Source organism: Rattus rattus, chromosome 1 (assembly GCF_011064425.1).
Source record: "Rattus rattus isolate New Zealand chromosome 1, Rrattus_CSIRO_v1, whole genome shotgun sequence".
NCBI classification, from domain to species: Eukaryota; Metazoa; Chordata; class Mammalia; order Rodentia; family Muridae; genus Rattus; species Rattus rattus.
Genome location: NC_046154.1, coordinates 66,193,655 through 66,220,764, shown reverse-complemented (window position 1 = coordinate 66,220,764; position 27,110 = coordinate 66,193,655). Strand labels below are relative to the sequence as shown.

Below are 27,110 nucleotides of genomic sequence, written 5' to 3'. Positions count from 1 at the left end.
TGATTCAGAAATAGCCTGAACAACGTGTTTAGAGTTTGCACTGTTTAGGTGACAGAGGGAAGGAGAGTGGGAGGGAAGGAGGCTAGCACCCAACCATTGGCCTCCAAAGAATGACATAATGCTTGCCTTCCAGGCCCAAGAGTGGACAACTGGGAAATAAATGTAACTCTAAGAGGCCTGACCACTTTTAGGGTGTTTGTCACGCCAACACAAGAATGCAACCACCTTGCTGGATAGAATACAGTGTGATGTCCTCTAAGTGGAAACAGCTCTCAGGAGGCTTTAATCTGAGAAAATCTAAGAATTCAGAATAATGGTAAGAGTCACTAATTTTTCTAAAAAAAAAAAAAAAGAGAGAGAGAGAGAGACTCAAATCTTTTTAAATTGATATTCTAAATAAATCTGAAATTAAATTTTAGGCAAACAAAATACAAACAGGCAGAGTACAAATTCCTTGAGGAAAAGAATAGCACACAGATCAACCATTACACATAACCAACATATGCTCATCGCTGTTCTATGACGATGCTCACCACACCCTTGTGCCAGCACTAGGTAGCTTACAAAAATAACAGATCTTTCCTACAAAAAAAAATGCTTAAGTGTTTAGTATTAAAGTGATCTGCAGCTGCTTATCCTCCAAGGATATACTCAAGAGGAAAAGAACCACAACCCGGGGGACTCCAGTGCAGCTCAGCTTGGTTCTGCATCCCCTAACACATCCACCCCATGACAGAAAAGCAAGTGAGCTCGATGATAACAGAAATAAGGCTTTCACCTGAATTCAGATTTTGCCTAAGCACAAACCTGCACCACCCTTCAGAAAGGACAGCTTCAGTTGTATGAAACACACACGCCTGTGCTGTGGAAACCCGGGAGGGAAGCTAACCTGCTTTCCAGCCCAGTGATTGACACTGACAGACCACAAACCTTAACACATCACTTCTCAGTATTTGAAAGAAGAAAAGTGAATCAAAAGTCATCCCTCGACATCGCAAATCCTTTCATGCCAGCATGCTAAGCAACACAACTCCAGGATTGATTCGGAAGTGATCATCAGACCCTTTTCACAGGAAGAACAGGAAATACTGCATCGGGACAGGGAGGTACTGCTCTGTGGTGGGTTAGAGGCTTTCCCAGTCGTTTTGTATAAAGTTCAAAGATTTACTGAGCACCACCCCCTTCCTTGCCAATCAAAAAGACCTCAAAATGAGAATTTCCTCCCTTAACATATTCATAGATATAAATGAACATAAAATAATAAATATGCACTGTAACTCAAGGCTTAGCAGGAACTATGTCTAAACTAAATCCACTGTCCCCGGCAAGTTCAATTTGCTCTTTAAGTGTCTCATTTAGAGGAAATTATTTTCCGGGTCCCAGTTTTAAAAGACCATCAGTATTTCAACGGTCTCAGAAGCTAATGCCTAAATCCAAACGCACTTTTAAGGCACAGATATTTTTAATATTAAGGGGTGAAATTCAAAGGAGTACCACAAAGTATCTGTCTTTCCAGGGAAATGTACATGAAGATCTCTTTGAGAAAGTTTGGAAAGTAGTTACGACATTGAAAAAGATAAATCTACTCATGAGACAGAAATTTAACACAGAACTGCAGGTCTGAAAATTATTATTTAGAAAACAATCTGCAAGTTTTCAAGATCCTTTTGGCAAAAAGTTCTTTGGAATCATTTTCTTCTGGGAGATGGAAAGCATTTTTAAGAGGCTTCCAACTCTAACGGCAACCTCTCTGATCTCCACAAAAGCCAAGTTCAACTTTTAAGAGCACCGTGTACTTTTGGCATTAAAAGAAAAAAAAAAAAAAAAAGCAAAAGAGAAGCAGCCAAACAAGGATTGCTTCCCACCTTCTTAAACTGCGGGTGGCAAGCCACACAGGGTCAGGCAACTGAAGTCCAGGCCATGTACATTTGGCATCTGTGAAAAAGTTTCTAGAACTGGGGAGGTAGCACAGTTGAGATTGCTGAGCTAGGACACAGACCTGTTCCGATCCCCAGTAACCATATAAAAACCCAAGCCAGTAACCCCAGTACTAGGGAACCAAAGCAGGAGGATCCCTGGCGCTTGCTGCCAGACAGCCTTACAAAATCAGGGAGCCTGTCTCAAAAGAAAGGTAGAGAGGCTGGAGAGACAGCTCAGTGGCTGCCACCACTTGTTCTTACAGAGGACCCAGGTTCCATTCCTAGCAACCACAGGGCAGCTCATAACCATCCACTGACTCCCATTCTAGGATCCAGTTTCCTCCTCTGACCTAGTCTAGGGATACCAGGTGCCTACGTGAAACAAAGACCCATATGTGGGTACTCATACGACATAAAATAAGTAATCTTGATTTTTAAAAGGCAAGGTAGAGACCTGAAGACGGTGTCTGGACAGTAATCTCTAGCCTTCACAAACATGGGCACATACCCATATGCAGTTTCTGATGTGCAATGGACAAAAAAATTACTGCAAAATCAAATACACAGTGAGCCTCAGGGGATTTGGCAGCATCTGCCTGTGCAAGGTGGCAAAGCTTCCCTGCAGTCCCGAAGACAAACGTGTATTCTGCATTGCATAGACCATTACTGTACACAACGCCGATGATCAAAGCCCAAAACCACCTAGCTCCAGTCTGAAATGTCAGGAATTGCAATGGTCTCTCACTGGGGCACACACATCTTCCTCTTGATGTTGAAACATAATTGTTTAGTTATAAAAAACACAACAGGAGTTGGGGATTTAGCTCAGTGGTAGAGTGCTTGCCTAGTGTTTAAGGTCCTGGGTTCGGGTCCCAGCTCCAAAAAAAGAAAAAAAAAAAAAAAAAAAAAAAAAAACAGTGTCCTCTGATCATATCAAATTAATATATCCGATATATTTGTGCTGTAGTGAGATGTTACCAGTTGAATTAATGACTTGATTTTCATATTTAAACATATAACAGATTTGGGTATGAGATTAGGGCAGAATTGAAATAATTTCTGAAGTGGCCTCAACATATTTCTGCAATGTTATAATGTTTGTGTAAAGCAGCATCCTCAATACTCGTTACTATAAAATCAAAACATTGGTAAAACCTGAAAAATTTTGAAGATGCTCTAAGTCCTTTGGTGCAAACCATTTGGCCAAGATTCTTCATGTAAAAATATACATGAACAATATACAAAGTTTCCTTGGTCCTCATTAAGTGTTAAACATATATGCATTCTGAATCACTGTCTTAAGGTACACTTCTTTATAATTCATTTTCAGTAAGCTTCTCGCTTGTTCATCCATTTTATACATCTACATTCCAAGCATCACATAAATATCTCTCAGGTGAAAAGGGATCCTGAGTAGATGAAGTTCAACAAAGCCATGAACAACTGGCCATTCCTGCCGCGAGCTCCATATAATGATTACATAGTACACAGGAGGGAGGTCTCAGTTCTCTTCCTTTAAGAGTAGAATATCCACACACGTATATTAATGTGGTATTTAGGAATAAAGAACACAGCACCTCCACATCTGCCAAAACACACCCATTAAAAAAAAAATCTTATCTGAAGAGAGATTTCGATGAAAGCAAAATGGCTCAAGTCTGTAGCTTTTAGACTGAACTAACACTAAGACAACAGTTAATACTGCCAAATCCATTAAAAACTAATCCAAGCCAAAACTGTTTAGTAGTCTACAAAATGCTTTGACATTTTCATAGAAGGTAATTTAATCTGCACATATAAGATAAAATCTATGGATTACCATAATCTCAGGTGAATTTTTAAGTTTTTACTTTGTAACAAAATTCACTGGAATCTGTTCTTTGAATAAGTCACAAAGTGTGCCAAATGATCTGTGCAGGAACCACACTCCACACTGCACACAGTTTGAACGTGTGGAGACACATTTGAAGCCTAGTAAGAAAGTATCCATGGGCTTCAAAGGTTACTTGGAGAAACACAAAGAAGGAAGCCAGAAGTCAAAGGTCACTGGAGGTTACTGGGAAATAAATACCAGTAGAACAAGCTGCCAAAACCAACAGGAGACTTTCCCAGGATGTGGCACTGCCTCACTGACCTCTAACCTTTCCACACTCTGAGATTATGTACCTGTTTTAAAAACACTTTATGTAATATTTACCTTTCCCTATAGCCTTTATCATTAGCCCGACATCAAGTCCCATGATCCACAAAGTTCATTTAACTATTGGGCAGCATATCCAAGAGGCCTAGTGCACTGCCCTCATAAAAAGAAAACTAGCGATGGTGCTGGGATCAGGTTACTGTCAAGGATATAACCATAGGTAAGTAGGTAACTTCTGTACTACCCCCTTTATAACTATTAAAACAGGTAAAAGCATTATTTTAAAAGCAACTTCTTTAATTAATATATGCCAGTTCCCCATTTTTACATTTGATCTTAGCCAAAATGCCAAGAAGCAGTGAAGTTCCAAATTTTAAGATGTTAAAAAGCCTGTTCTGTCAGGAACATACATTTCCTTGTTTCTCCAATATCTATTTAATCCACCATCTACAAACATACTAGTACGGGGAAGAACTAAACATGAAAAAAAGATATTTCAGACCTTGAAATACATGTTTAGCCATTCAGTGGAAAGGACAAAAACCCTGGTCAAACAGGACTTAAAAGGAAATGAGTCCACATAATCCAAATTGGTCACAAAATTATATAGATGGGCACCCTCTCCCTCAGGGCCCAGTGCTTTCCTACAGTTAGCAAAGTAACTGTCTATGATCTATAAAGGGAAGAACTATGATACTAAAATAATCCATTGTATCCCACACGGCCCTGTGGCAGAGTTTACCAGTGATGTGAACTGTATTCAGAAGCAATGAGTTTGTAAACACTTTATAAAAAAAATGTTAAGTCCATGGACACAAAAACACTAAAAAACCTTCCAGATAAGGTCAATGTAGAGGAACTGAGATAAAGAGCCAAGTTCAAGACCACATCTGAATTGGGTCTCATGTGAGTCTGGGTTGAGTAGTTCATCTAAGGAAGGGTTGATGGCCTGGGTAATACTGATTTTAAAGGAGATTTTGGTCCATTTGTAATCTTTATCTGTGCCACTAAACCAGCTGAAACAAACATGTGCTTGTGTAGCAAGAAATACAAAATTGTTTCCCAACTCAGTAAAATATCCCACCTATTACCTTCAACTAAAAGGAGAATTTCTTATACTTACAATTCAAAAACAAAAAGTATTCATATGACTTAAACATATTAGATGAGCGAATTACGTTTCCACTCGGATCAAGAAAACCTGGACAGCAACTCCATATTATAAATACTTTCACCTAACCTTCAACTTTTCCTAAAACTTTAAGTCAATCTAAGCAGGTGCGGATCCCAGTCTTCCGTGCATGCAGTCTGTTGGTTGTTTCAGGTTTGTTATATGGATAATTCTCCCAAATTGAGACATGCCCTCTCAGGGGGAGGTGCACGAGACTCGGGACATTCATAAAACAAGATTCATGAGCACCTCAGTAAGGTCCTACCACCAGTTGAAGCAATTGCTCAGGGGAAGGAAATTCTTGAAGAGGGCTCTCAAGTTGACCAGGGGGCTCCATGGATGCCAAGTTCATGAGTTGTTATCCATGCTTAGCTGGCATTTTTGATGATGCAGCTGACCTTAAATTAACTACACTCATGGAACGCAACGGCAGTAACTCATTCGTTCTCTGAGATAAGCTTGGGCAGGAGGATTTCTTTGGCCTCTTGTCAGCACCTGCTCGAAAAGGAAGCTGTTTGTTCATCTATACCTAGGAGAAGTAGCACAGGCAGCTTTATCAGAGTAAACTTGACCCACTTAGACATTAAGGCTGTTCCAACCAGATACGCCATTTCAGGTTTGCACCTACCTAAGAGTTTGCCTTCCTCTACACCCAAAGTTAAATCACAGTCCACAGTTAAATCATGAAAGTACTTTTACTCTTTTGGGCTCTTCCAGAATATATCAGTTCACATACTAGCAACAAATATTTTTTAGTAGCAAAGGCTGTTTACTGGTTTTTCTGTTTCGCGACAGAGTGTCACTTACCCCTCCTGCCTTCAGCAACTTTCTTCTAAAGTCCTCTGTGGGGTTATTGAAAGTTAGCTTCTCACAGCGGAGGTGATTCACTGGTGGGTGGCCTTCAAGATGCAGGAATAAGTCATAATCAAAGCGGACTTTCTTAGGTTCTTCCTGGAGGTTAAGAAAATTAAGAGGTAAAAATAGAAAATTTAAATACGGATTCAATCATCATAAGAAACGGGAAAGACCTAGATAACACTTAACAATTGTGTCAAAGTAGTTCTGACGAAGATAATACAACCTACAAGTAGGTGAATTTTCATTCGCCTTAGGAGAAAACTGGAAAGAATAAACTTACCATTTCCCTTTGGGTTCTCAAGTGGACTGCGCCATGACCGTGGCTACCTAGTAGAAACCTAAATATTCCTTCTACCTCGCCCCTGGCCCCCAACATCAAGACTTCTGTCTTGTTGTCATGCTTACTACTGTCCAAAGTGTCACAAATCTTACCTCTACTAGGCCTCCCTACGATGTATTTTTCCTTAATTTTTCCATCATTTAGCCTTCAAATTTATCTATATAAATTGAATGTCTATTCATTTTTATTCCTTGGTTAAAATTTCAATGGCCAGCTCTTCTCAGCAGCCATATGCCTATGCTGTGTATCTTCACAGAGGCAGTGTGTTTTGCTTGTCAACATTACAGATCATGAAGCTCATCCTCCATTCTTTGGCCTCTGTCATTTATCACAGTCGGTTTTTCTTCCCGTTCTAAGTAGGATTCTTATCTATTCCCAATTCTCTGGTTGCCACAACCCCTGCCTTGCCTTAGAGCATCACTACTTATATAGTCCTCTGTTTCCAAACTTGCCTCAGTCGCCATTTTATAGTAGCAAGTGACTGATTTTTTTCCTAATGCAAAAATAAATCCTTCTAGTACTTATTTAAAATGCCTTTAAAGGCTCATCGTTTTCAATGATACAATCTAATTTCTTGAGACAAGCAGCACAGTCTTTTACCACCTTCCCTGTATTTTACTTGCATCCTTACAATAGTCTTTCCTTCTTCCACACTTCTGAAGGTCTTGAAGATCTCCCATGTTTTGTGTTCTCATTGATTTTCGCTTTATCATGGAATGCCCCACCAGACCTAAAACTGCAAGTGTATTTCCCTACATGGCTATATATGTTAAAGTATATAAGTATCATTGAGGATTCAGCAAAAGTGCTAGGTCCTCTGTAGAGAGGTCATCGTCCTCCTAATGTAACCTGAACTATACATCACCCAGCCCTCTCTACTCATATATCATCCCACTGAATTATGATCGCATGTGTCCTACTTCACCTCTAAATTGTTAAATATTCAGAGCAACCTTAGAATTAAGAAGGGAGTGGTATAGCTTATAATTGGAAGCATAACTAATAGAGCCATTTTAACCAGTTTGGTAACATGAGGCAATACCAAATGCTCATGATAGTCTTTCCATAGACTATAATTCAGGTATCTCATACATGTATTCATTTATTTTGTTTCATGTGTATGTATAGGTATGTGGGTGTACATGTGTATAACACATGTGTGCAGGTGCCTATGAAGGCCAGAAGAGAACATCAGATCCCTTCAAACTAAAGTTACAGGGAATCTTGTAGTGACTGAGAAGGAAACTGAGATCCAGAAGAATATCAGTAAATGCTCTTCACCACTAAGCCACCTCCCAGCTCCCTCATTTAGAGATTTTAAATTATTACTTGTAGAGCTATATAGGTAAGTGAATTAAAGGCAGGCCACAGAAAAAACATTAAACCATGATATATCATGACCCGGCCAGTCTCCAAGCTGACATGCTTTGCCATGCAGAGACATGAAGGAAAGCTTGAAAACCGCTATATTGAAATAGTCAACAATCACCAACCAGATGCAGTTAAGGGGGTAAAATCACTAAATTTATTCCACACTCTTCTAACACAAAAGCATTCACTCCAGTGTACTTAAAAAAAAAAAAACAATATGTTGAGAAATATAACTTACTACCACCAAACAATGAATGAATGAAGGAGTAGCTGCATCCTCAGAAGCCTTTTGGTTTAAATACGCAGAGAAGGAGCCATTGCTCCTCACAAAAGCCTAAGAACGAGGACTGGAGAAGCTCTTCCGTCCATCCATCTGTCCCAAATGCAATTTTCTTTGAAATGATTTTTTTTTTGCTTTTTTTCTTTGTTTTATTCATTTGTTTGTTTAAATTTAGTGAGGAATAAAATGGCCATAAAGCTGTGTTGTGATCAACTAAAAATCTCTACTTAGAAGGCAGATATCAATATGATGTTAAGCTTTGCTCCTCAGAAAAGATTTTCTTCAAAGTTCACATACGAGGATCCAGAGGTATGACTCAGCAGCCAAAACTAGTCTCTGTTCTTTCAGGACACAGGTTCGACTCCCAGCACCCAAAGGATGCCTCACCGCTGTTTATAACTGCAGTTCCTGACAGAACCAAGCCTAACTCCAGTTCCATAGTGGATCCTGTGCCCTCTTCTGACCTCTGAGGGCACCAGGCTGTTACTTAGTTCACAAACACACATGCAAGCATCACACACACACAAACACAAACACACACACACACACACACACACACACACACACACACACACACACACACACAAATGAATCTATATAAGGAAACTCTGTGTTTTCCCCAAATATAAAATAAATGTTTCCCGGCGGAGCAATCTGGTTCGGTACTGCCATAAGCTCCAGTGCTTGCCAGTCACTCACCATCTCTGAGAACAGGCTAAGAGGGAGGAGCATGGGGTCTTTCAATCTAAAGCACCAGGATCGAGTGGGGTTCAATGTGAATGCTGTGTTGGCTTCTGAAACCCAAATGGTTTTCACAGATAGGCTGGTTTTATTGTGTACAAGGACAAAATAAGACAGAATGAAAATACAGAGACCCAAGACAACGACTTACACTCCAGCAGGCCTCTTGACTCTGACATCTCAGTCAATAAGAAGAACTAAAGACATAAAGACATGCTCATCAGAGGCATAGCAAGTCCAGGCCTGGGAGGAGGACTACATGCCTCATAAGCAGAACTGAGACTCCCTACCATCAGCGGAACTTGTCTCTCAGGACACTTTTTGTCTTAAATCATTCCTATAATGGACACTTGCTGCTCTGAGACTGTGAATACTTATAAAAAAATAAAATAATAAACACTCAAAATAAAACGAAAATTCTGCAGAAACCACCTACAGTTCCTAAATCCTTTATAGAAGAATCAGTTCGGTCATAGGAAACACAATGTGTCCTCTAGGCTGCCAGAGCACTATACTGAATGAAGTAAGCCAGTCTCAGCAGACAAGCACTGCCATGGCTGATTTACATTGAGCTATTTGAGACCGTTAATCAGATTCATGGAATCTGAAGGACAGTTCTCAGGGTCTGAGATGAGGGGCATAAACAAATGTTTGTTTACTAACATTAGCACCGTTATTTTCCGCTTATAAAGCAAGGAAGTTCCTGGGATACTCTACATCACTGCATGGATCAGAAACACCACTGCAGCTCACATTTCAGAGGTAAAAAGGATAATTCTTGGGTGTGATGCACATGCCTTGATTTCCAACCCATTGCGGCTGTCCTCAAACTCATCAACATCTGCCTGCCTCTGCCTTACAGGTACAGGGGATATGTCAGATTCACATGGATGACAGAAGAGGGGTCTACCCATAATCACAGACTCTCACAAGACGTCAGAGCTCGTTACTCTTTGAGAGAAAGGCTTTGCGGGTGAAAAGCTAGATAATCCAACCACTGGACAACACTAGGACACTAGATATGGCAGTGTGATTGATGTGAGGCAATCCTCTCTAATTAAACACCTGCAGAACTGAAAGGCAGTGGTGTGAAGGGAGCAAAGTCTCCGAGCTCCTTTGCATAAACACAATCATTTAAAAATACACTGTACACTCAGAAAAGGCATTTCTCCAGGGAACATAAGTAAATGGACTATCAGCATATAGAGATGCTCAACATCATAAGTCATTGAGGAAAGGCAAACCAAAATCATGATGGAGAATAGATGGTACTCAACCAACAGGAGATCTACAGTTAAAAAGAAATAGGAACATAAAAAAAGCATTAGAAAAATTCCAACTTTTATACACTGCTAAAGGGAATATAAAATGCATAAAATGGGTAAGGTGATTTTGAATATAATTAGCGGCTCCCTGAAAGTTAAACATAATTACATACAATACAATCATATAATTCTACCCAGGCATTTACCCAGGGGGATTTCAGAATATGACAACATGAATACCAGTAAGTGATATTCACAATGGCGATGCTCTAAATAGTCACAAACAGGAGGCAGGTCAAATGGCCACCAACTTACAACTAAAAATCAAAAAGTGTGAACTACTAATATTATTAAGTATTGAGATATCTCATAACAGGGACGAATCCCACTTCTCAAAAGTTATTTAAACTTACTAAATAAAATAACATGTAAAGCACTTAGCATCACTCAAGAACAAAGTGAGAAAACAAACAAGAAACTAAAAAAAAAAAAAAAAAATTTACTGTCAAGTATGTCTCTGCTCCCCTCTGTGTGTCTGTCTGTCTGTCTCTGTGTCGTCTCTCCTCTCCTCCCTCTCTCCCTGTCATATGTGTGTGTGTGTGTATGTGTGTGTGTGTCTGTCTGTCTGTCTGTGTGTCTGTCTGTCTTTCTATACCCTAATGAAAGTTGAAGGCCATAAAGGATGGCATGGCAGGAATGTGGTAAGTAGACACGAACAGTGAAAAAGGAAAAACATACGAAAAATAAAACATACCCTGTTATCGCTACATTCCTGTTTTGTGGGCTAGTTTATTGTCGTTTTGTATCTCTTGGTCCAAAGAAAACCTTTGATGAGTTGAAAGGTTAAGCCTCCTAGACATGGAAAAGCCACTGTTGCTGTGGAAAGTACTGAGTGCTAAAGGGTGGGTTGCCACGGCTCTGGCTCTCATCCTGTCCTGAGCACAGAGAGTCCTTCACCATGACCTGTGAGGTAAGTATGCAGATCCTAGGCTACACCCCAGGGATGCTGCTTGCATGGCTCTGGTGTGAAAACAGCTTTCCAATCTGTGCATGGAGCTGCTGCTATGCCCAGGGCCAGACTTGAACAGAGTGCTGGCTTAGAGAACTGTATTCTCTTTTCTTATTTGCTTTTTCTTTAAAAAAGTGAACTCTCTCACTTTGGGGTACATTAGTACTTCTGAATTAAAAGTAAGAAATATCATTATTTAAATAAAACTTCAGGCCCTATTACAGGCCTGCCGTGGGGTTGAATGCTTTGCTGGGGGTCCACTGGTCCAATGAATACTGAGAAACAGCAGCAAGCAGTAGCTTTGGCAGCTGAGGCAGGGGAATTTTGGGGTAAGGGTCCTAGCTTCACCTCTCATGCACAGACCACTCCAGTTTATGGTGCCGACTTGGTACCTTCTTGTGTACAGCGCTGAGATAAAAGACAACAGTCTATCAGGTTTGTAAACAAAACCCAGAACAGTAATGCTGCAAAAAGGACCAGCACCTAAGAAATGTTTACTTAAAAAGGAAACAATGTTCCAAATATTCCACATATCATCAATACATAGAATTCCTCTAGACCTTCTGAGAAGGACACTCCTACCTCTCCATGCCATGAATAAATATAAAGTCCAGGGACCTTCAACAATCACCCGTGTCTTGGAGTCTGTGTACTCTACCCCAAACATAATGGTGGCATCTTTTAAGTGCAACAGACCCCAAAGTACCTCAGTCTGGAAATAACTTTATATATTGGCCACGTATGTTCACCACCTAGAGGTAATTTTTTATTTTTGAAAGAATTCAAGGGATAAAGCAGGAATAGAAACATTTCCTGGAAAAACTCTGATTTCTCCTTTCAACTTTACAAAAATCTCTTTCAGAATGGTAATCATTCTTCAGAGAAGTATTTAGCAATTTTTAAATAAACCGATTGAATCTGATTGAAATCATCTTTTTATAGCCACTATTATTAAAAGTTGTGATAACCAAAATTTCAAGAAGTCAAGCTTAGCTTTAATTTTTTTATGCTGTTACGCTTATTATTTTTATTATTTTAATATTATTACTATTTGGTTACTAGAGAATTCTAAAGGAATTTGGGTAACAATCACATACCTTGTTTTTAAAATAAACTTCAATTGGCAATATGAAGCCAGCGTACCCGGACTCTTCTACCTTGTAAGGTGGGTCTTTGCACACTGCAACATTAAAAAAGAAAACAGAAAAGATGAGAACAACAGACAAAAAGATGTTGAAAACATAAACATTCTGCCACCAAGACCAGGCCCAGTTTTCACAGCCCTTAGAGATTCCAATTTCTTCCTTATTTCTTCTTCTCTGGCACCCATAAGGATATGTTTCTTACCTAAAGCCAAATCTATATTTTTAAATTAAAATCTGGGCGAAGTGTAGCTCATTACAGCCAGTCATGGTCACAGTGAGGGACTTAATTATCATGCTCAGAAACAGGACAGAGCCTATGATCTAACCTCAAGAGAAGTACAATATTGGTTCTCTTGCAATGGGTCATGGCCCCACTGGGTTGAATGGCCCTCTCACAGGGGTTGCCTAAGACCATCCTGTAGAGCAGGTATTTACATTATAATTTATAACATAACTAGCAAAATTGCAGCTATGAAGTAGCAATGCAAAGCACCATTGGGGGTTGGGGGTCACCAATGAGGAACTGTCTTAAACAGTCACAGCACCAAGAAGGTTGAGAACCACTAAGAAAAGAACTACGGGTTTCCTAACTAAACAACGCAAACTAGGAGTTAAACTCGTCCCTTTGACTGGGGTTCTGTCGTCTGAGATGTCCTGTGCACTTTTTCCTAAGGCCTGAAACCCAGACTCTGTCACTTCTCATGCACATTAGGATTCATTGCTTCCCCTTCCTGTTGCCACAAAACTGAGGTTTTATGAGATCCCCCCACAACACATTTAAAAAAAAAAAAAAAAAAAACAACCAAATAGTTATTGCTTCTTAAAATAAAACAAAGTCTTAGAGAATCAGAGTCCTTGGGAATTGACATTTCATTCTTCTACTACATTAAAACAATCATAGGCCAACTGAATCTCGTTAGGTCTTGTGGGCGGGAAAAAGAGCACTTGCTCTTGCAGGAGACCTAAGTGCCATATCCGGCACCCACATGGCATCTCACAGCTGCCCTAACCCAAGTTGCAAAGGATCTGTTGAGCTCTTCTAAGCTGGGCCAGCTCCTGTGTGCATGTAGTGCACACATTCACTCAGGCACGCATATCCAGTATAGGAAATCCCTTTAATCGGTGGTTTCATGGGGTAAGAAAGGGAAACTGGACATGCTGAATGTCAAGATGTATATCCCAGTCCACTGAGTCCTCAGCCACAGCCCAGGTCACATTTCCAGGCTTCTCCATTTGTTTCACACCAGAGCCCCTGTGCTTCATTTGCACTCTGGTTCCCCCATTATGCTCAGCACTTCCCACCTATGCTCAATGCTTCCACTCTCCCTGTCTCATCCAGCTCTTGAAGCTCCTTACACCTATCCCAAGCATGACTTGTCTAAATCACTACTCTGAAACCAGACAGAGTTCTGTCTGACCATATACTAAAAGCCCCACTCCTGTATTCCCATTCCCTCAAGGGCAGGAAACAGACAGACACACTGTTTCACCTTGGGAAGTCAAAGCTTCCCAGGTGGTTAGGGTGCAGCAGCTGGCACACCTGAGTGCTTAGCTACAATGTAGTTCACACACCAGAGGACCTTTACAAAGCTGCCTCACTTCTCTGGAACCTGCTTCTAAAGGGTAAACATGGTGATGCTAGATACTGAATGCTTGTGTTGCCCAAAACTCACATGTTAGCATTCTAGTCTCTGATGCTAATAGCAATAAATAAACCTTGAGCTTGTGGAATGCTTAGCCCTAAATGAAACATCTGTACCCTCTCTTCCCAAGGCTTGGGACAATTGCAGAAAATGGGGCAAAAGACTGACAGTGTGAATGAACACAGAGATACAGTATTCTTTGGACACAATGTGCAGCTGCCTATATGAACTCACAACAGTAGTGGCAAGCTCTGTGCAAACTCAAGCCAGACCAAACCACACTATGGAGAAGGGAGGAGACATGGAACCTCCCCTAGCTGAAAAGCTATTGCAAGAGGGTACCTGTTGGGGAGTTTGTCACTAGTAGGTCACTCATGTTCAGTGTAAGATCCATGGATATCTGGGCAGCACAAATTGGACTTGATGGGTGGGGTAATAGTGGGGGGCATAAAGGTGGGAGGTAAGGGATGTTGGAGTTCAGAGGAATTAGGGGAAGGGATGAAAATGCTCAAAATCCAACTCATTGTGCAAAATTATAGCAGAAGTAGTAGTAGTATTAATTGTCGTCATCATAGTCATCGTCATCGCAGTCATCATTGTCATAGTCACTGTTGTCATCCAAAGATCGCTCTAATCTCTTTGCCTACATGAGGCCATGGCAAGAATCCAGTCAGCAATCCTAACTAGGATCCTCACATCAAAACCTGCACAAGATGGCACTCTGACATCAGACTTCAAGCCACAAGATTGCAAGACATAACTATCTTCTGTTTCCACTACCAGGTCCACTGTACTTTGTTACTACAGCTTGAAAGAGCCAAGATGATAGAGTGTATATGTATCAATGCAACAATGTATAGATCCATTCTCAAGCCAGTCAGGAAAGCAGGCCCTAAAATAACCAATCACCACTTAGAGATGGAAACAAGAGAGGCTTGGATTTGGACCACCGGGCTATCATCCATGGCCTCGGGCTGGAGATCTTGACAGCCTCTGCTTCCTTTCACTTTAACAGAGAATAAAACACCATCTACACACTTGCAAGCATAGCTTCAATGTGCAAGGTGACTGCATGTAGGAAACATTATTTAAATAAAACAGGATGTGTTTTATTTAAAAATGTTGGTGGTATACATGAATGCTGGCTCCACATGGCCCAGATAAGATACAGTCACAGAGAAGTGCATGGACAGCACAGGTTGGCTTTTGTTTCTACTTGACAGTATTTCGCCATGTAGCTCAGGCTGGCCTGGAAATCTTGATCCTCCTGCCTCAGTCTCCTGAGTGCAAGGATTATAGGCAGGTATATGACACCAAACCCAGCTGAGGCAAATATTTTAATGTCTAACTCTCCTTAAGCTCACCTGATGAAAAATTTCCCCAAACCTGAAAGTCAAGAATGAAGCACCTTACTTTATCTTGTAGGCTTTTCTAATTTAAATAAAAAGAAAGAGCAAGAGAACCCAGAGTAGTGGCAGTCACTTATCCACTGACCACCTGCCAACCTTCATGAATATTCAAATGACCTGAACACTGGGGTGAACATGTAGCCCCACCCAGCGGGCTGGTGGCTGGCAGCACTATACACTCTTGGCATTCTAAGCTGTGGGGCCCTTGCAAAAAGGCAGTTTCATTGTATGAAATCCTTAAAGAATTAATGACAATATTTTTAGATGGCAGTTTGGTGTCCAGGTTGCTTAGAATTAATCATGCCAGTGTCATTTGAAGGAAGTTTATTTTGTGAGCTGCTGCACCCGCCAGGGAGTTATAGCTGTTCCTCTCTGCACCCTTTTGTATAATTCATTTTCTCCATTCTGCATGCAAATTGCTCCAATTATAGGAAACAGCTGTTAGTGGGCATATCTTCGAGTTGGAAATCTTGGGATTTTTTTTTTTCAGCCTCCTAAAGGAAGTGATCTGCTGTGTATTAATATTCTGTACATGTCTGTTTTCATAAAAAATATTTACTAACTTATACCTCAATTATTTTTAAATGTAAAATTTTCATTTACAATAAATGATATCTATACAGTACCCTGAGTTCTTAATTAGAAGTAAACAATAGGGCCACGGGGTGGCTCAGTCAGTAAAGGCACTTGCCACCAAGCCTGAAGACCTGAGTTCAATCCCTGCAACACACACTCAAAGAAAGGAGAGACAACTTCCTCAATCTACCCTCTGGTTTCCACATGCATGCACACAGGAAAAAAAAATTAAATGTAATAAAAATGTTTAAAAGACACATAAATTAAGGCTGTGTATATGAACAAATATACACGTGTGTGTTCATGCAAGCACACGTACATGTACCTAATGGAAGTCAGAGGTCAACCTTGGCTGTCATTTCCCCTCAAACACCTTGCACCTTTGTTTGGTTGTTTTTGGTTGTTTTTTTGAAGACAGAATGTCACTACGTGGATCTGACTGTCTTAGAGCTCACTACATAGACCAGGCTGGACTCAAACTCACTGAGATCCACCTGTCTTTGTGTCATGAGTGCTGGAATTAAGAGTACGTGCCACTACCCTGCCATGTACCCTGTTTTTTAGACAAGGTTTCTCACTGGACTTGTGCTCATAGATTAAGGCTAAGACAACTAGACAGCAAACCTCAGAGATCCACCTATCTCCCCTTACCAATAGCTGACACAAGAGCACAGCAATGTGTCAGGCTTTTAACATTAGTTCTAGAGATGAAATGTAGGTGCTTGTGCTTGTCTAACGAACACTTGTCTGTCAGGGATATCTCCCTAGCCGAAAACATTTTAGATAGAACCAACATTTTTAAAAAGCAATATATAGTTCGCATCTGAAAAACTGGGGACTTTCCTCATTCTAGCATGTTAGAATCCTAAACATAAGTTTCTGAGTTGGTTCTGGAAAAGAAGCAAGTTCTAGAACTAAAGTTGAAGCCACGAGGCCAGTGGGGATAGTACTTCCTACAACAGCTCTTCAGAACAATAGCTACATGTTTGACTGATCTCCCTGGGAGGCCTGCTTTGCTCTGAAGGGAAATGGAGGAACAGTGGGTCTGGGGGAGGGGAGAAGTGGGGAGAGGAACTGGCAGTAGGGGAAACCTTGGCTGGGATATAATATATGAGAGAAGAGATTTTAAAAAGAAGGTGTAATATTGATATTAATGTGTGATGTATGGCTAACTATACACACTGACCATTGGCTTATTAAATCATTTAATTTTTGACCTTGAAAAAACTCACAAGAGGAAGAGAAACACATAGGGAGACAAAAGGCCGTGGCTTAGCTAACTACGAGTAAGGTAAATCTATATTTATTAATGAGTAAACTCTTAGGGAACATCTTACTATTTAATTAAGAACAAAGGGTCTGAAAAAAAAGATATACTTGGTATACAGAATAAAAGGTTTCACAGATGAAAAAAGTGATTTCATACAACAGATTATATATATGAAAATAAATTCATTAGAGAAAAATAAAATTTTTTATACCAAAAAGTCACATAAAAATCCTTTTGCAAACCCAAAAGACCTTCATTTAAGCTTTAAGGACACAAGTAGGCAACGGCTTTCTCACTATTTTCTTGAGAACACAGCTGGGAAATTTTACTCCAGAACAGTTCTAGAGTATCTGCTTAGACAATATGATTTATGCTAATCTGAATATTTCTATAACAAATGCGGCCCAGTTGCCCATCGATAACTATTGGTTTTACTTTATTTACTGCACAGGGTCATTCAGGAAGGACACATGCCAGTCTCTTTCTATATGGACTGGCTATTACTGCCACTTTGTGTCAATTGTTGCTTCCAGCTTGAGCTTTTTTGGACCCCTTCCCTCCCCATCTCAGTCCCACCACAGCAGAGTCCCCAGAAGTGGAGAACACAGGGTCCTGCACAACTGATCCCATTGTCCGAAGTGGTCTTGTGCCAGCGTCTGAAGTCTAGAGCCAAGGCCTGAGAGTCTGAGCATCAAGGGGACAGCTTACTACGCTGTCCCCAAACACGGTCTACGCCTAGACAGTATGACAGTCTAAAAAGAACAAAAATCAACAGTTGGGTTTCGTTTTTGTTTTTGTTTCTATAGCCACACATGGACACATGCTCACTCATGAGTGCGCATGTGTGCCCCCACCACACACACACATATTCACTTACTGCTTCTATTTTGACTGTTTCTAAACGACGAAGAAAAGGGGTGAGAGAATAACATAGGGCAAATTTTGAACTGTGTGGAGGAGTTTTTCACCTTGTTCATTTAAAAGTTCAAATGCAGTCCTAAAATATAATCCTTTCCAAATGTGGCGAACAACTGTGTGAACACAAGCACATTTTCCATAAAGCTTTTAGAAACAGTTAAGTGACTGGGGTAGTGCTGGACGGCCAGTCTCCTTCCTTCAGAGCCACATGGCCCAGCTCAAACACCACTTCCTCCACAGAGCCTTCTACTAATACTGTGAAATTAAATGGCAACCTCCCTCTTCTGGATTCTCCTATGTTTCTTATTGTTCGGATTTCATGCATCCTGATGTAACTGCTACCATCAACGCTATCTGGGGGACAGTCCCTCATTTATGAAAGCGGGGTGAATTAATAAAATGTAACTTGAAGGTAAGCTTCAAAGAGTGGAAACTGTACATGCCTGGGAGTTAGAAAGAAAAGAAACAGGGCCAAGGTGGCAAGCAGAGTATCACGGAAGCCATTATAGAAGTAGGATCAGATGAACAGACATTTTGAAAATGGTGGCATGAAAATAATAGGAAAGCTTATGGGGTATAAGATACACATGTAAAAGAAGGGTCATTCATGTCACAGAACTGCAGGACAGCCCTACAGCTAAACTAAGACTCAGTGTCTCACACGGTGACCTCACTTGCTGGTAACTAAGAATCTTGATGGGCGTGTTCAGAATACCTGTAGCTTCTCTGTGTGTTCTGATTTGCACAGGGAATGGCCCCCACAGAATCATGTACTTGAACACTTGGTTCTAGTCGTTTGGGGAAGTTATAGAACCTTTAGGAGGTACAACCTTGCTGGAGGAAATGGGTCACTGACGGCTTTGAGAGTTTATAGCCTCTCCCACACCCTGCCCTCTCTGCTCCCTGTGTATGTGAGAGATGTGATCTTTCAGCCCTCTGCTCTAGCCACCCACTGTCAGAGAATCCACTGTCATTGTCACTCTCCCTCTGGGATCATGAAGCCCAAATAATCTTTTTCTGCTGTAAGTTGCTTATGGTCATGGTATTTTATCATGAAAATAATATTAACTGATATAAAGTCCAAGAGGAAATTTTGTTATAAACGTATACATGCTTTTTGTTTCTATATTTTGTTTGGCTACGGTACTGGGGACCTTACGCTGGGCCTTGTGTATGTTAGTGTCTCTCACTTGTGTATGTTAGTGTATGTTTCTTGTGTATGTTACTCTATCAATTGAATGATATCACCAGCCTTTTATAAAGAACTTTCTCAGAGTTATCCAAAACTAGGTAGCTAAAGTTAAGCCACTATATTTCATTTTAAGAAAATACAGTCTTAAAACAGGACTTCCTTTAAAACCAGTTCTTCAAGGAACTTATTGTTACAAATGAACCAGCAAAACAGAAATTGTCCCAAACTAGAAAACAATATAAATTGTTAGGAAATAACCACCAATCCTTCAAGCTAATGTTGATCTTTCTCCTAGCAACTTGGCCTCCATAAGCACATGAAATTGCTTTTACAATTTTAAACCATTAACCCAATGGAAATAGATTTCCAGGCTAATTGGATGGGAAAAGAAAAAAAAAAACTCTTTATAAAGTTCATACTAGAGGCAAACCTAATTTTTATGGAGAGTTATTCAGATAGAAAAATACTGAGATTTTTATCTCATGGAAGATTGCCATCCTATCACTTGGGAGGTTGTGGTGGGAGAGCAGCAAGTCAGAGGGCAGGGCAGACCACCTATGCAGAGCTCCTCTCTCCTCTCTCCTCTCTCTCTCCCTCTCTCCTCTCTCCTCTCTCCTCTCTCTGTCCCTCTCTCTGAAAAAATCATCACCAAAATCTGAGACAGAATAGTCACATTTCAGGTCTGTCTGAAAAGGGAGCATCGGCTACACAGGCAATGACCGTCCAGGGAAGCAACTGAGAAATGTTCCCAGGGTTACAACCCCAGAAAAGCTGTCTGTCTGGAACACAGCTCCTCTCTGTAGCTTTTACATTTTTATTCTAAGATTAATTCATATACATTTCATTTATATAAAGGTTTTGTTTACAGTCTTATATGTATGTATGTATGTATGTATATATATACATGTTTCATATATGTACCTGGTGCCCACCAAATATAGAAGAGGATGGTGGATCCCTGAAACTGGAGTTACAGATGATGGTGAGCTGCCTTGTGGGTTCTGGGAATCGAACCCAGGTCCTCTGCAAAAACAAATGCTCTTAAGTACTGAGCCATCTCTCCAGCCCTCCCTTATTTTTTTAATCAAGTATATAAGAAGCCAATGGGCAGTCCTACTTTTTAATAACACCTCGTGATTTCATTATGTGGAAAAGTCCTCTGACACAGTGTTTCACCCAGACCTGTGCTCCAGATATTGCTACAACTGAGGCTGATTTTTCTTCTGAAGGGGAAAATGCCGTTGAGGCTAGGGGAAGAGCAGAGAAGGAAGAAATCAGGCACACAAAAGATAGTAAGGAATGGAGTCACCAAGAAAGCAGAGCAACGCAAGGAGGATGCGAGTCCACACAATCGCAGTCCTTCTCTCAGGAGAACGTGCACAAGATTTAAAAGAAGCACAGGACACAGGCACTGGCTGGTCTGGCATGAGTAGAAATAACATTGACATTGATACATGGGAAGAAAAGAACCCAGCATAGAGAAAGCCTGTCCTCACCTGACTTCTCAGAGCTCCCGCATCTCTTATCTGGCGCTTCCCCTCTCAGGGAGGCCACTTGCTCTTCCTGCATCCATCTAACTGCACATCCCAACACTACCTCAGATACCTGTACAGGCGCTGCACGTCTCCTCTCTCACGCCTCACCTTTCCCAGTGCTACAAATTCCCAAGAAAGCAATGATTCCTCCTATGGTTTGGTAACCAGACACAATTTTTAGGAATATGTATAATAAAGTTTTGAATGACAAACTTTAGATAGAAATCTGTCCCTTGAAATCTAGGAGTCCTGAAAAGCACAAAAAAAGCATTCAGACTGAGAAATGTTAACCATAAAGAGTGAGTTTTAAGTGCAATTTAGGAAAACGAAAAAGATCACAGGCACAGAGCTCTCTTCTCGGAGCAATGTGAAAACGGCCTGTTCCACAAGAGAACAAGAGTGATGGCTGCTCACAATACTGGGAGAGAAAACTTCACAAAGATACCTCCAGCTGAGACGAGTTTTCCCCTCAAATCAGTATACAGTGTCTTCAGAGTTACTTTTAAAAGCGGCACAATCATATTAATATAGGCGAGATCCTATAGCACACAATTCAATTTCTTATTCTGACGATGTATTCTTATCCAAAGGCAGAGAACAATAAAAGTGTCGTACACAAGAGAGCTACCAGCTGCGCTCCAGTGATAGACATGGCCGTGCATTATGAAGTAATCAAATATAATAAATCAAATATGGAACCCATTTCCAACAAAAATAAACAGCTGAGACCACCATAATCAAACTTCACAGAAAACCAAAAGAGGACAATTCAGCAAGGGTGGTGACTTAACTTCTCACTTCTCAATTTCTGTTTTAGCCTCTTTCCAAGGGGGGAGGGGAGCTTCCAGGAAAGGAACAGAACCTGCCGAGAGTTTACGGAAAGAGTGGAAAGGAGCAGGACTTCTTTGTAGCATCTTATGGACTCTGCTTTTTTGGTCTCTGCACATCATTATCATTGGGTAGCTTATCCAAGTAGGAGTGCTTCAGCTCCGAGGACAACCAGAACCAGAGAGCAAGAAAGAAAAACAAAACAGCAAAACCCCCAATGCTCTTTTTTGCAAAAAGAAACAACAGTGTCCGAACAATAACAGGAAAACACCACTGTCCTAAACAAACAAGGAGATCAGGAGGACAGAAGGTTGGAGCAACAGGAAGCAAGAGGAGATGCTGTGGAAATCACTACTGTGCCCATCAGCGAGCGTGAGGCACACTGCTGAGACTTCTCTAAGATCAGGCATTTTGCTCACCTAAATTAAGGGCTCACTGGGAGTCTGTCTTCAGCAACAGGCTTACAGCAAGGAGGAGAGAGAGGGTGGAAAGAGGGAAGAACCAATGGAGCACAGCGACCAGGGCTGCTGAAAGAGGCTCCCTGGTCACAAATCACCTTGAACATTCACATGATACACACGGTTCCACCATTTACAGAACGAAAGTGATGCTACTTTTCCTGCTTCATATAGCTCCTGCACATTTAAAGACTACACCCGCTGTAAAAATAAACAGGTAATCCACTAACCCAGAGAACATTCTAGAAACTAAGGTACACCCAGTGATCTAAAAGTATTCGAATACAAACTGAAAAGCATGGAAATGTATTTTGGACGTTCCTAAAACCCTTTTCCAGAGCACCCTAAAATACATATATTTGGACTTAGTTTAACCATTCTCAGCTAACATTTAAAGTATACTGTAAAATTGGAGTGCTGAAATACTGCAACAGAACAGACTAGAAAATGGAAATGCAATCCCAGTTTAAGCCCCACGCTGTAGTAAAGAAAAATTAGCAGGAAATCAAGAGACACGTCTCTGCTTCCAAGTCCCTTTTAAACACTGGCCTCAGACCACTGTCATTAAAAAGAGGCCAGCTTCCATTACAGAGACAGCATCAGCATCCAAAGCTCCATTATTCTAAAGACAAAGTGTATGGGCTACTTCTAACTTAAAAGGGAATGCATAATGTGTTTTAGTAGCTTCAATTAAGCATAGAGGATGTATCAGCTAATTATCACATCTGATAACAAAAATCAGGACACTGAAATAAAACAAACAAAAAAAAGGATTCAGCATTTCACTTGAGTGCGTGTGTGTGTGTCTGTGTGTCTGTGCATGAGTGCGTGTGTGTCTTGTCTCTCTGCCTGCTGTCTGCATTTGTTTGCTTGTAGAAGATGGAGACCCCAGACTCAGGTAGCCTATGCTGGTTTTGAACTATGTGACTAAGGAATACTTTTATGCTGCAGATCTTTGTACCTCCACGTCCCATATGCTGGGGTTCCAGGTATGCACCACCAGGCCAAGTTCTGTGTTTTGTTTTACAGTTCTAGGGGCTGGACCGACAGCCTCAGACAAGCATGGCAGCCAGGTGCTGTACGGCTAAGCTATACACTCAGCCCCAGCACTTGAACTGTTTCAAGTGCTTTCCGGTAAAGGCTTTTTCATAACCAGAGACAAATTTTATTTTTATTAGACCATTAAAATAATACTGGGTTTTGTTTTTTTTAAAAAAACAGAGGCTGCCTCATGAAAAATTCTATAAATTAGATTTTCATTCTCTCATTGCCATTCTTACTGTGGAGTTAGATTAAATCTGCTGAACAACACCCCATTTCACATATATAAATCAAAACAGAAATTCCATTCCTTAGGACTTGATATAATTGAGTTATAGTAGCATATCAACTCAAGTATTACAAAATGAAACAACAGGATACATTGGTAGCATTTGTGAGAAACACCAGGCTTTTAGAGGGGTAGAACAGAAAATTAAATCAACTGTCTGCACATTAGGCATAGTGCATTATGTAAAAAGCTCTTCAGCGGTGTGACTTTAGTATATATTGCATTTGCAGTAACCCCTGTTCTTAATCACATTGAAGCCTATTATATTACTTCTTAAATACAAAGCACCCTGCCACAGTGCAGTCAATCTTAATAGTATTCCTGACTGCACATATAAAAGATAGGTTGATGAATAGGTTTATGCCCAATTGAAGGAGATGGGACAGCTCAACAGAGATTAAATAAAGATCCTGCCAGTGGCTGAATCTTAAACCCAAAGAGAAGAACACAACTCAAGCCACATTCTATAGGCAAAGGTCAAACAGGACACTCATTTGGACTGCAGTTTGAAGAGCTGCTGGCAATCCCTCGCCCAGGGTAATTCTGAAGGGAAGGTCCTCCCTGGCAAGAGAAGCATTGCTAACTCTCACTGAGTATGTCCCATGATAAACTAACTCAGATGCAGGGGACCCCAGTTCTGAGCACGGTAGCAACCCACTCCTGCTACAAAGCTATTGGACCTTTTGTGCAAACTAACATATAAAACTTCTCCTGCTGCATCATACCTTAAAGATAAACCCTAGATTTAAAAAGTAAGATATTAATAGAACTATGAATTCTGATTACAGCTGTTATCTATCAACAGTTTTTACAGCTCCAGATCCTTTTGTTTCCTGAATATCTTGCCAACAGTTCTGACCCGCCTTACAGAGGAGGCACGGGGATGGCCGACAGCTTCTCTCTGCATACAGAACCTGCAGAACTGAAATACAAACTTGGCTATACGAAAACGTGGGCAATCTAGAGGAAGCTCAGAAAGAAAAGGATTTTTAATGTAAGAATGATAATTTTTGAAGTACTGTCATCACAGGAAGAAAAAATCGGGCCGGCTTAGATGTTGTACGGTTCATGTTTTATAAAAAAAAGTATTCTTTTGGGGAAAGGGTCAGATGGGGAGGTAACTAAGAGGGTCGTAGGGGTGGGTATGAGGGAGTGTGGCCTATGCATGCATTCAAGTAGTACAACTATGGGCACTGTCTCATGCCACTAATATACAGGAACACAGATTTTTCTCAAACAACCAAGGGTGGGAAATTATTCTCTTTTTTTAATGCTGTTATTTCCTATAAATTTAGCTTCTCTCCTAAGCAGGCACACACTGTACCAGAATACTGATATCACCCCATTCGGCAGAAACGCAAAGTAATATGCCATGCCCATATCTGGTTGTTGTATTTTTTAGTTTATTATTTTGTATATGAACATTTGCCTGCATACGTATACATGTAAATGTGTACCTGCTTGGGCACTGCAGAGAAAGCAAAAGAGGCATCACACAGGATTAGAGTTACAGAGGGAGCTTATAGCCCATGCAGGAACTCAGCAAGAGCAGCCAGTGCTTCCAACGGCTGAGCCGACTCTCCAGCCCTATTACTTTGTTTTTATGAAGAAAAATGCTGGTTTGTAGATAAGACCCTAATTCCATTGACTGTAATCTGGGGTTCGAAAAGGTAGAAACCAAGCAATAGAACTTGATTTAGCAGGAAGAAGGTTTTAATATTTTATAATTGACAATTAATAATTAATTATAAATAAATGCATTTGCTCTCCCACATACTCTCCCTCTGAATAAGTGCAAATGAAAACGTTGTCAACATGCTATATTCTTCCTCACTTTGGCAAACAGCAGTGAGATATCCAAAGACAGCAAATTTAACATCATTTCTTTCTTAATATGGTATTAAAAGTTTGATTTATTTAACACTTTCACCCAGTCCCTGAGAGATCAGTGATGTCACATAAATCCGTAATAAGAAGAGGAGTAGCAAAAGAACCTGCCAACCACCACTTCCTACAGCAGAATACGACAACTTAAGCAATTTACTCCAAGGTCGGAAAGCTAATTCCTGGCATTCAATCAATAAGATATTTATTAATGGCTTCTGTGCCCAGCACTCTTTGCTGGGTGCTTAGATTTAAAGTATTTTCTTCTCTCTGCTAATTTCTCTCATTTTTTTTACAAAATTAATTTTTATATAATAAAAGAAAAATCTTTACGACCCTCACAGGCTCAAGAAAACTTCATATGCAAACAGTATGCCTGGAATTTGAATTATTCACGAAGTCAAGAAGGCCTGAAACCTAGCAGTACCTCCTGTGTGTACAACCCACACCTTAACAAGACATTAACAGCTCAGTTTTATGGAGAAAGCAGGTATGGAGCTAGCTAATTAGTGTTTTTGCCTCTCTGCCACTTCCTACTCCATAGTAACTAACTCTAGACAAGTTACACAGGCTCTCTCAACATCTGAGTCTCCCAACCACATATAGCAAAATACAGAGCCTTACATAATACATTGCAATGGACCTGCATTTTATGATGATTTTTTGTAAATATAAATTCCTACCAACACTAGTGTTGTATTTTGGTGGTTTCTTGACACAGGACCTTCCTATGCAAACCCAGCTTGCCCAGAGCTCGCTTTGTAACTAAAGCCTAGTCTTGAACAACAAGGTTCCCTCCAACTCCAAGTAATGCAGTCACAGACATGAGTCCCCACACCAGGCTGAAATAACAGTCTTAATACAGAAATATTTCATCAACATGCTGATACACTTTTACACAAGGCATATGCCATTTAGTCAATATTTCTAACCAAGAGTTAAAGGTTAGACCTTAATATATTGCCCTGCATTTTGTGGACATAGAAAGCTAGTAGGATACAGATATACAGATACGAAGACTTAAAATAAAAAGTATTAAAATTATTATAATATCACCAAATGTGATTTTTTTTTTAAGAATGAAACACTGAAGAGTAAACACTCCCCTCCGATTTTATTTTAAGACTCTCTCTCAACTTTGCAGCTATGTAGACTAGCCTGGTCCTAAACTCCCAACCTTCCCGTACCACACACTTAGGTGTTAAGATTACAGTCATGCTACAATTACAGTCATGTTATGATGATTGCAGGTATGTGCCACCATGCCCTTACATCGTGGTCCTTAATACAGTAACAAGACAAGAAGTGTTTTGACTGTTTGAGCTATCCTGCCAGGAATGGATAGAAGGTTCATGTAAGGTATCTTTTTAGAACCAAGTTGCTAAACTGTTGCTTACATTATAGGGCAGGGCTGAAAATTCAAGCTGACTTCGCCAGACAGGACTCAGCTTTTCCCAAAAAGAATATCAAGAACAGAGTAATTCCATTATGCCACTGCTATCAAAACCACAAGTCTTATTTAAATTAAAAACAACAATAACAACAACAACAAAATAAAGAAAGAAATAAAAAAGAACAAGGGAGAAATGATAATGAAACAAGTTAATCAACTGAGAACAAACTGGCTGCCAGCGGCTTCCCCACACTGGCTCCTGCCTGGCCAGCACACCATACTGAAATACAATACATAAATAAGTATGATGCAGCTGGCCAATGACTGCTGTACTTTCTAGGCATTGCACAATTAGAATGTGTTTTGCCATACTCTCCCCTGATGTCTGTTCCCAGTTGCCAGAGATGATGCCCAACAGAGTGTCAAAATGCTTAA

General features: G+C 40.4%; 1 protein-coding gene across 2 annotated transcripts in view; it reads right to left on the bottom strand.

Moving 5' to 3' along the window:
* Positions 1-27,110, bottom strand: part of Mllt3 (MLLT3 super elongation complex subunit) — a 255,095-nt gene that overhangs the window by 95,591 nt on the left and 132,394 nt on the right. For both annotated transcript variants that reach the window (XM_032902169.1, XM_032902174.1), the window contains exons 3-4: positions 12,192-12,274; positions 6,038-6,181 (exon numbers count right to left, since the gene is read on the bottom strand). In XM_032902169.1, coding sequence (XP_032758060.1) covers positions 6,038-6,181; positions 12,192-12,274 — 227 coding nt within the window. The remainder of the gene's footprint in view (positions 1-6,037; positions 6,182-12,191; positions 12,275-27,110) is intronic.